Genomic DNA, 10395 nt, shown 5'->3' on the forward strand with positions numbered 1-10395 from the left:
TTCTTTACTGAATCTTCGCAATTATTGATGATGTATGAGTAGTTTCTTCTGAAGTATGTAAGGATACGACTTGACGAGATCATACCAACTACTTGACTCCCTCAGAACCAAATAAAGTTAACAAAAATATATTTCTGAAACAAACACTACAACCAGCAAACTGTCACAAGCCTAAGACACAGGCCTCGCGGGCCGCTTTAGCGGCCCAGCGCAACGCGCAACATACTATACGTGTGTAGCTCGATTACTACTGACTGATGTAGACATTTAGGTAATAGTTCTCCCAGAAGGAACAGCGATAGTAGGGTTCAGTGAGTACGAGAAAATCCGGATATCTTGGAATAGTGCTCCACATCAGGAGGGACAGAGGCTGTTCGCTCAAGTATCGTAGATGGGCACATGGCTCTCAAATAAAAGTTGTCAAGAATCTTAGTCAGGTTCTACCAGAATCGAAAGTGTTCTGATATGACGAATTTAAGATGGCCGCCATACGGAATTGACTATTCTGAATCTTCGCAGTTGTCAATGATATACGACTGGTTTGTTCTGAGATATTTAAGGATACAACTTGACGCGATCGCACCAACTACCCCTACATGTAACTTAACTGGAGCAGTCGACAACCCTGCTTCCTCCCATCCAAACTCAACCAAAGAGGATTCTCTACTGAAATATGAAGTCTAATTCCCAACCTGTCACACGAGCCCCAAAGAAAGCCCTCGCGGGCCGCTTTAGCGGCCCGGCGCATCGCGCGCCATCTAGTTTAACTATATAAGTCATGATAGCAAGAAAATTTATAATTATTACAAAAGTGGTATAATTAATGTAATTGTACCTGTGTATGCATTGACCTTTTTTTTTACCAAAATATGTATGTATCGAAACCTGCACCTTCTCTCCACTCTTCCGTGCAGCCTCCACCGCCCGTCGGCGAGTTGGGACCTTAGATATAGAAGGACACAATACGGATGTGTTAATAACACCAATGATCTCACATACTTAATCCAAAATAATACTGTAGTTACTTCGGTCCACGAATGTGATGATCCGAATTGAAAGTATTCTTTACTTCGGAAGACGGAATTCGGATTTAGCGTGCAATTCTTCATATAAATAATATTACGAGTAGTTACCTCACATTGCCATTTCTTGGAATCGGAAGTGGTACGGAACGGACGGAGTGAGCGAACGCTCTGCGTATCGCGATCCCTATTCGAGGACAACATTAACTTAAGAAATATCTCAACTTCTTCGAGGCAGAACTTAATATCAGCAAATTCGACGCGTTGATCTTATGGGTTCTTTTAGGCTCAACTCACACTGGCGCAGAGTCGAAGCGTCGCGAAGCGTCATTTTTTTCGCTTATAGTATATTCATCTCTATTTTCCCATTATTAAGGTACAAATTTGTGTTATGCAAATATGGAGAGCCGCTTGGTTGGAGTCGAGCGGCTTCACGCGTCGATGTGCGGTACTTAAGGCGCAGTGAAGCGTCAGACGCCAACCACGTCGTTGCGCGTCGCCAGGCGTTGTAGTTGAAAAACAGGACGCGACGCGACGCTTCGACTCTGCGCTGGTGTGAGTTGAGCCTTAGAGTGTTGGCATCGGCTGTCAGTAGCGGCCACCTGCAGTTTACTTATTCTTGTAAACCAATGGCGTTTAAGGGCTACATCACATATTTTTCAAACAAAAGGTTTTCACTAAATAATCAAAACAATCTCCGCTTGTTAACAAAATTGTTTTGGGATTGGGAAGACTTCAATTTTGCTGTTAATACAAACCTGTTTTCTCAGTCACGCTTGAGATTGGGATGTGCTTAATAGCTACCAGCAATGATTTTTTCCACTAGTTCTATTATTATTGAAATATAATTTAATAGAACAACTGAGAAAAAAGTCCCAGTAGTTCTATTGGACTATTCAATAGAACTAGTGGCGCCCAAGCCCGCGTGAGTTCTGATAAGCATTTGGCGACTATTCCTGCCCTTGCACAGTGTTTGATGCTGCCATAATCAGGTCTTCAGAGTGTGTAACTACACTTCGTTGTTGTATAGAGATGCAGTATTTATAACACTACGTAAACTGGCAGCCTCAAAAATATCTTTACCTAAATTTGAGATTATTGTTCAAAATATATCTGCAACCTTTGATAAAAGCCAATCTTACCTGTTTCAAACTCAACCAAAGTGCACAAACTTGATTAAAACTGAAATTCGTCTTAAAACAACCGAAAGTCAATCTTAAAACCATCGGCATAAGGGTAAGTTTTTGCTACGTGCTAAAAAATGAAAGTATTATTAAAATTATACTTGGACTTGTTATCGTCCTGTATTAAGGTTACAGAACTTTCGAACTTTAAATTTCAGATGTTAAAAAAAACAACTTGCGAAGCAGTCCGGGAAAAGCAGAAAAATGAAGAAATAAAATAAAGAAATGAGTAATTTCATGATACACAGTCAATAAATAGAACTATGGAGTTTCAGTACGTTAAGAAAAATTTACGGCTACAAAAATGTCCTAACATGAAAATGTAAAAATATCTACCTTAAAACGAAGATTCTCCAGAGGAGGTTTTGCAAAAGGTATAGCTGTGAATGCGGATATTTGCCTGCCTCCACGTGTTTTCAGGTAATATCCCTTGATTTCACCCAAAGGTGTAGCGATTGTAGGCTGCTTTTCACTGCTCACTATGTATTTTAAATATCCTATCACTAAGAATAACTTGATTTGGAAATAAAACTTGGACATCTTAATAATTATGTAACACCACTAGCAGATAAAGGTACTTACTAAAGACCATAAATGTCCATGGCCGTGGCAAAAACCAAAATGGAATCACACAACAAGTCCACCGTCTTTTATACTAACTTCACCTAGGCAATGAACTCAGATTGAATATGATACTTAACCTTTCTTTTGTCTTCTCAGGTTCGTAGAAAGCACTAGTTTCCGTTCTGACACCACATCATGCATAGGCGTATAAGTCTAATGACGTACTTCTATCTATTTCAAAAAAGGTATTCGAAAATATCATCAACATACTTGTTCGACGTTGTAAAATAACTAGGTAGGTATAGCTCGGTAGACTATTTGTAAAGCAGGCAAACAGGTTCCTTGATAAACAAAGTAGAAGTCAGGTTGTAAAACGACGTTTTTTTCTCTTATCTATTTAAAGATTTTGATACAATTGATATCAACAAACTCAAAGAGAAGTATGTGAACATAACAACAGAGAAAGTCATAATGATTGTTTAGATATTTATACTTCACTGTAAGCAATTAATACAATACATTGTCTTTCGAGATGTTAATTTATTTTCATTACACTTTTATCCCCTTACAAAAATAAAACCAAAAAATATGGATCCCACAAATGTTTTTTATTTTTCAAATATTACTACATCTCTGCCTAGAGCTTCTTTGTCGATTTCTGTTGTTGATTAAAAGAAACATCTTATGTAAAGCATAAGATCTTCGTCGAGTACTAAAGCGAAGATTTTTCTCAGACAAGGACACAGATGTAACCAATTCCTTCTCCCCTTTTTTGTTATACTTATTCGCACTTTCTTTTGGTTTTGACGCAATGGTGAAACTTCTTTTACGATAAGTGGGTTTGTGATGAGACCGAGAGCCGTCACCACGACATTCATTTTTAATTTTTGTTTTGGTTTCAAGTTCAATTTTTGTTCTCTTGTCCAGTTCAGCAACCTTCAGAAGGATATCTTCATTTTGTTTCACTATATGTTCAGTTAATGATTTTATATGCATCAAGTCATTGTTCAATTTCGGAATCTGTATTTTATTTACTAATTCAAACTTCTCTGCGATAGCGTTGATTAAAACAAGTAAACTTTCTTTTGTGCTAGGGTTGTCTGTACTGCAAATTGCATTATGGCATATCACACACTTCCATTGGTAACCACGATCGCCACCCTCGTTGCAGTCTCCAGATTCAGCTCTGGCAGAATACCCCTTATAATCTACGCATTTATGTTCACTATCAAAACGAGGGCATCCTAAGCAATGTTGGCAGATCATGCTGCAAACCTGTTAAGTCAATTATTCTTTTGTAGTAACAAACTCATCCCACGTCAGTTTACGTTGTTCATCGGAACTTTTGAGAATTTAGATCTTTTGTTCCTTATTTGTAACTACTGGTGAACTACTAGTGACACTTACGTAGGTCAGTACATAACAAACGTAGTGTATTCAAGATCGTTACAGGCAATTTTCAAAATATTAAAATTCTAGCATTGTTATTTACAGTGCTACATTATTTATTCAAATTACGCGGTTAACCGACCCCTAGCTGACCTGCGTTTATTGAAAACGAATTACCAAGTTGTCTTGTAATAGTGTATAGAGAATAAATACTAGTTACCTTACATGGTTGTTTGCCACATTTTAGATATTTGCAGGCCGTTTTCGCAAGGCTTCGATGCATTAATTGAACAGCTATCGTTATTTCTGGCGTTCTACCAAAAAGTTCATCACAATTGCATTTGTATAAAAGGGTTGTTAAATGTAAATACAAAAACAATAAAAATAATGTAATATATACGTACAAAACATAAAATAAATGACGTAAGTAGACAGATAAAAAAGGAAGCACTTTAATACCGGATGTACGCACTAAACAGTTTGATACACTTTTTATACAAAAAGAATAACTTTGAGATAGCGGAATCAAATTTTTTTCCATCCTATAAGAATCAAACAATTATCTTTTAAACCTAAAGGATCTTTAACACAGCGGCGGCGGCAGCGTCGTGCACATCTCTAAAAGTTTTAAGACCCCAATACTTTTTTAAGTATATTTTATAAGATCATTGCTCTAATACGTAACATATATGTATATTTATATATATATACATATATACATAGACACTATGTATATATATATATATAAATATATATATATATATATATATATACACGTTTAGTGAGCAGTATAATATATTCATAGTGGTATACCTACACTCTTGCGACGTAATTAAAACCAATATGTAAATTATAGTTCATTTATTATGGTAGTGCTTCTTAAAAACTTGCTTCCAAAGTATAAAAACCGATTGTACCCAAAGGATCGTAACAAAATTATATCATTTACGCTTATTTTCATACCTAAATAAAATTAAAAATAGCACCCAGTGGACACTACAAGTTGGCGTGATATTTCTTGTAAGGAGCCAAGCCAGCAGCAACCTTGCTACCAAAATCAGGGTTTACTTGGGTGAAGATTTTAATCGCCCTCTCCTGTATGAACGCAGCCGCATCTTTGAGATTTCCAACAATGTTGTTGACTGTGCGTTGTTTCTCTTCATCACTGAAAACTGATTTGTAAAGTACAGCAGCCTGCGAGAAATTGTCTTCAGTTTGACCGCTATCATACCGATCGACGTCTCCACTAACATTGTACCTTGGCTGCAAACGCTGGGCCCTTGGACATTCTTGTGGACCAGAGAATGAGTTGGGGAAATAGTTAGGACTACCCTCTTGGTTCTGAATGTTTTGAGGTCCATCGCGTTGGTAGTTGGAAACAGTTGTACGATAAGGACAGTTCACAGGAATTTGCAGATAGTTAGCCCCAAGTCTATGACGGTGAGTGTCATTGTAAGAGAATAGGCGTCCCTGCAACATCTTATCAGGAGAAGGTTCAATGCCCGGTACCAAATTGGCAGGGCTCATTGCAATTTGTTCAACCTCTGCAAAGTAATTCTTGGGGTTTCTGTCCAAAACTAGTTTACCTACTGGAATCAGAGGGTATTCAGCATGAGGCCAGATCTTAGTCACATCAAATGGGTTGAATTTGCAGCTCTCAGCCTGAGCCATAGTCATGATCTGGATGTAAAAGGTCCATGATGGGAAGTCTCCTCTACCAATCGCATTATAGAGATCTCTGATAGAATAATCCGGGTCTGTGGAAGCAAGCTCGGCAGCCTTGTCAACTGGCAAGTTTTTGACACCTTGATTTGTCTTATAATGGAACTTCGCCCAGTTAGCCACTCCTTGTGCATTAACCAGTTTGAAGGTATGAGAGCCATATCCATTCATGTGCCTATAGCCATCAGGAATTCCTCTGTCTCCAAATAGGTACAGGACCTGATGAATTGATTCTGGTCTCAAAGTCAAGAAGTCCCAGAACATGTCAGCATCTTTCAAATGTGTAACAGGATTTCTTTTCTGAGTGTGAATAAAGCTTGGGAAGAGAGTTGCATCTCTAATGAAGAAGATGGGGGTGTTGTTGCCAACAAGATCCCAGTTGCCATCATCAGTGTAAAACTTAACTGCAAAACCTCTTGGATCGCGTACAGTGTCAGCTGATCCACTTTCTCCACCCACAGTGGAGAATCGCACAGCAATGGGTGTTTTCTTGCCAATGCTCTCGAATACTTTAGCAGCAGAGTATTTAGTGATGTCATGTGTTACTTCAAAGTAACCGAATGCACCAGCTCCTTTAGCGTGCACTACTCGCTCCGGGATGCGTTCCCTATCAAAGGCAGACATTTGATCAAGGAAAATCGTGTCTTGTAGGAGAGCAGGTCCATTTTTGCCAACGGTTTGAATTGCAGTTGAGACTCCTACTGGTGCACCAGATTTAGTGGTGATATAACCAGGTGAATCCTGAAATAGTAAAACAAAAAACTTAGCAAAGTATAATGATTATCAAATGATATGCATATGTAATATGTTATATAATATTACCCTAAGAGATAAAGTAATTGTTTAGAGTCTAACTCAAATTGAATTGACAAAATAAAAAAATGGTGAATTATCATACAATACTTATAGTACTAAGACCTAAATAAAAACATAACACTTATTCATGCAAGTGCTAGCATTGTAATTTTTAACATTAATTTTCAGTAACTACACATTTCAATGTTATATTATGGTTGATCTACATCATCGAGTATATAACCAGAAATAGAGGCGAAATGTCATTTAATTTGTTTGAAAACTATTCTGCCATATCATTACTGTGACAACTGCGCTCCAATTGGCTAGCCCGAGTTCGAAACAATTGACGGGTGTCGTCAATTGTTTCACTTCAAATCAACCAGTTAACTTGAGCTTTGCTATAATGGACGAAAATTGCAAAATTACATATTTAATATTTAATTACCGATGAAATGTGCTTGCATTTGTTTTGTAATTAGATGTTTTGCTGTTTTCCCCACACCACCGAATAGAACAGCAGGGCATTGTTAGAGATATTATCTTTATTACAATAAATACAGAATATTTTTTAGAATACACGGAGACATACGTACTGGTCGGTAGTTGGCCTGTCTATAATTGAGTGCAAACGGGAGTTGATATTTATAAGAGCTGTATCGTTAATGTGTTACCAGGAATATATGGCCCTTATTTGATCTCTATTTCTGGTTATATACTTGATGATCTACATCTAAATACTATTTCTTAATTTATTTTGAATGACTATCAGGTAGTTACTTATGAAACAAGTAATTACATTTAATGACAAGTCACATAACTGTGACAATCATCAAACCGCTCAAAGCTTTATGCTTGCATCACAATATGATATCAGTGGAAAATTACCAGAGTAAAGTTAATGTAAACAAGACAAAAATACACCTCATATAACAACTATTTTGTAATCCTAAAATTTATATGCCAAGCAAGCCCTACTTTTAGACATGCTAAAGGTCTAGCAAAGTTCAGAAGAGAAAAGACTTGTTACAAAGACAAAAGCTATAGTTAATTTTTATTTTTGAATTATCTTAACAGTATTATATGATATAACACTTATCAGATAATTAATTAAAATTAAGTTGATTCTTATCACATTTAATTTTTTCTTCTAACTATTTTTGAGCAAATCAGAGCCTGGTTAAAACGGATCATAAGAATAGGTTGATACTATCTAATTTATTAAAACAACTTGTAGGTTATCACGAAAATATTTATCAAAAAATTTTTCACATGTTTGTACAGTTAATGATGTAAAATAAAGCACAGCCAAAGATAATGGTGTTAGTAAAATAACAAGGAGTAAAGGGCAATTTTGTCAAAGTATTATAAAAAAAACCAATTTGCATTACTTTGAGAAGCACACTATTTTAAGCACAACAATATATATTTGCAATTAACATAAATTTGAAAATGTTTTGTAAAAATGCAACACATACAACATAGTTTACAATGATTTGGAAAATATTGTTTCTTAACATCGTTTATTAAGTACATACAAATTAATTGCTTATGTGACAATTGAAATATGGATTTAGAAATATGTAATTCTCACTTACAATTTCTACAATGACAAATGTTCCTAGAGGCTCAAAACAAGTTACTTATTACAAATTCTAATGAAATGATAATTGAGTACATAGTACGCAGCGGTTTTCATTGGCACAATTTTAGGTTTTTAGAAAGATTCGCCTTAAATGGAATGAAACACATGCAGCGGGATTGTTTGAGAACCTACCTTGACGGATTTTTTGAAGTGGACGAGCTGGTCAGCGGCTGGGCCCCTTGACGCCATTATTCTTGTTGCAGAGTAACGAAGAGACACACTGAACGCGCACCGACTACGCAAATACCGCAGAGTCGCTGTCAGGTTCCCTTTTATAGAATTTCCAGCGATAAACAACTATCACGCCGAACGAGCGCAACTATGTAAGTACTTATATTGTATATGTTAGTGGCCTCGTATCGACCTGAGGTGATAGCGTCTGATAAAAACTCAATTTATATCTTTATTTTCCTTTTTGAAAATGTAAAACCATATTTATTTTTGTCAAAACAAAGGCAAAATGACATCGATATTAATGACGTCACCTGTCAAACAAGCTTTCAAGCCATCCTGCTCCTTCCTATCTCATTTTGTATCACACCGTATAGGATGAATGTGTCACATAACACATACGTTCGGTTCGGTTTCCTTTATTTTTTTTCCAACCTAAAAGGGGGCATTCATTATCCTGCGTAGCAGTTCGCCTCGCCGTCCACCGCGTAATGCAGGATTATAAATATAAATGTAGTCGCAGCGTTCAAGCCATCCTGCATTGCGTCCTGCGAGACTCCTTATATGGGCCATACGCAGGATAGTATGTGAGCAGTCTCTCGTCTGCGCTGCGGACTGTCATGCAGGTAGGGAAAGGGTCATCTACGGGTTCGGTACAAAAATGAGAGCAAGAGCGTGCACACGGGTTACCTATTTGCGTGGATCCAGAGTGGCGTGAAGTCTAAACCGGCCCATTCACTACCTGCAATGGCAGTCCACCGCGCAGACAGGAGACTACTAGTTATTAGAAAACTGCTAGCTGCTAGCATACGTTACGTGTACGGCCCACTTATGGAGTCTCGCAGGACGCATTGCAGGATTACTTGCACGCTGGGACTACATTTATAAACCTGTATTACCCGACGGATGGCAAGGTGGACTGCAATGCAGGATAATGAGTGCCCCCTTTTAGCGCTGACTGCTGCTGTACAGTGAGCAAACGTAGCTCCGGCCTTGAAAATATTAAAAACGGATTGCAAAACTAAGATACATAAATGTTAAAATTATTATAAGAAATTTCGGCAGGAAATTTCTATTTTTTGGTTTGAAACCTCGCGCATCGCGTCACTAGTAATAAAAATAAAATCTGAAAAACAATATTAAGTACATTGTGTATTTAGGGCGGTAAGTCTAGAATTCTAGAATTCAATGACTCGAGGACTAGATGTTCGCAATTTTTAACCGCCCGTGTTACATACATACAACGTTTGTCATCACTTTTGTGAGGAAACAAATTTAATGATAATTTTTTTCTTATATGAATATTGGTACAGAAACTTGGAGGCCTATACCCAGTAGTGGGTGAAGTCAGGCTGTATATGATGATGATGAATAAATATCGCGTCGTCTCAACATTTAACACAACAATAGATTTTGCAAATGGCGGTATTTTTATTTATTTTTTATTTAAACAGATGGCTAGTATAGTTATTCTTCCTAGTTACTAGTCGAACTAAAAATATGTCGTAAAAGGCAAAAATGCATACAGCCATGATGTAAAAATACTGCAAAATTTGAATACTATATAAAATTTATGTAGTAAAATATAGTTATATTGCAAATGTTTAGTTCAACAAATAGGCAATTAAATAAATAAATATTTCAAGCTTATGCAAAATACATTCAGATTTTTCGAGTGAAAAAACTTTTTGCTTAATCTTGACGTTGAGAAGAACAGTGCAATTAAATTAAAAAATAAATCCATTACGGCTTTAGGTAATGTAATGAAAATTTAGGTAAATGTAATGAAAAAGCCCGTGGGCCTAATTAAGGACATAGTGGTTGAATTTACCAGCATACTGACATTTTACGAATAATGTGGTGACTGTTTATAAATAATAATGAAAATAGATTTTTGTTTCGA

At 36.7% G+C, this 10395-nt stretch overlaps 3 protein-coding genes across 4 annotated transcripts in view; all 3 read right to left on the minus strand.

The window, feature by feature from the left end:
- Positions 1–4732, minus strand: part of LOC113232044 (venom carboxylesterase-6-like) — an 18360-nt gene extending 13628 nt beyond the window's left edge. Inside the window, exon 1 of one of the 2 annotated variants that reach the window (XM_026466700.1) lies at positions 4380–4732. In XM_026466700.1, coding sequence (XP_026322485.1) covers positions 4380–4700 — 321 coding nt within the window. In that variant the 5' untranslated portion in view covers positions 4701–4732. Of the gene's footprint in view, positions 1–2542; positions 2799–4379 lie in introns of those variants that run through there. The other variant, XM_026466774.1, reaches the window with a different exon arrangement.
- LOC113232200 lies at positions 3375–4513 on the minus strand. Its single transcript, XM_026466881.1, has 2 exons — positions 4385–4513; positions 3375–4045 (listed from the first exon to the last, which is right to left on the minus strand). The coding sequence occupies exon 2, from the start codon at positions 4034–4036 to the stop codon at positions 3386–3388; it is 651 nt and encodes a 216-aa protein (XP_026322666.1). The 5' UTR covers positions 4037–4045; positions 4385–4513; the 3' UTR covers positions 3375–3385.
- Positions 4733–5005: 273 nt separating the features above from the next.
- Positions 5006–8608, minus strand: LOC113240476 (catalase-like). The gene is made up of 2 exons (XM_026477804.1): positions 8454–8608; positions 5006–6622 (listed from the first exon to the last, which is right to left on the minus strand). Exons 1-2 carry the CDS (start codon positions 8508–8510, stop codon positions 5156–5158), a joined length of 1524 nt encoding a protein of 507 aa, XP_026333589.1. The 5' UTR covers positions 8511–8608; the 3' UTR covers positions 5006–5155.
- Between the last annotated feature and the right edge of the window lie 1787 nt (positions 8609–10395).

This window comes from Hyposmocoma kahamanoa, unplaced genomic scaffold (assembly GCF_003589595.1).
Source record: "Hyposmocoma kahamanoa isolate Upper Pololo Valley unplaced genomic scaffold, ASM358959v1 100021, whole genome shotgun sequence".
Classification (NCBI taxonomy): domain Eukaryota; kingdom Metazoa; phylum Arthropoda; class Insecta; order Lepidoptera; family Cosmopterigidae; genus Hyposmocoma; species Hyposmocoma kahamanoa.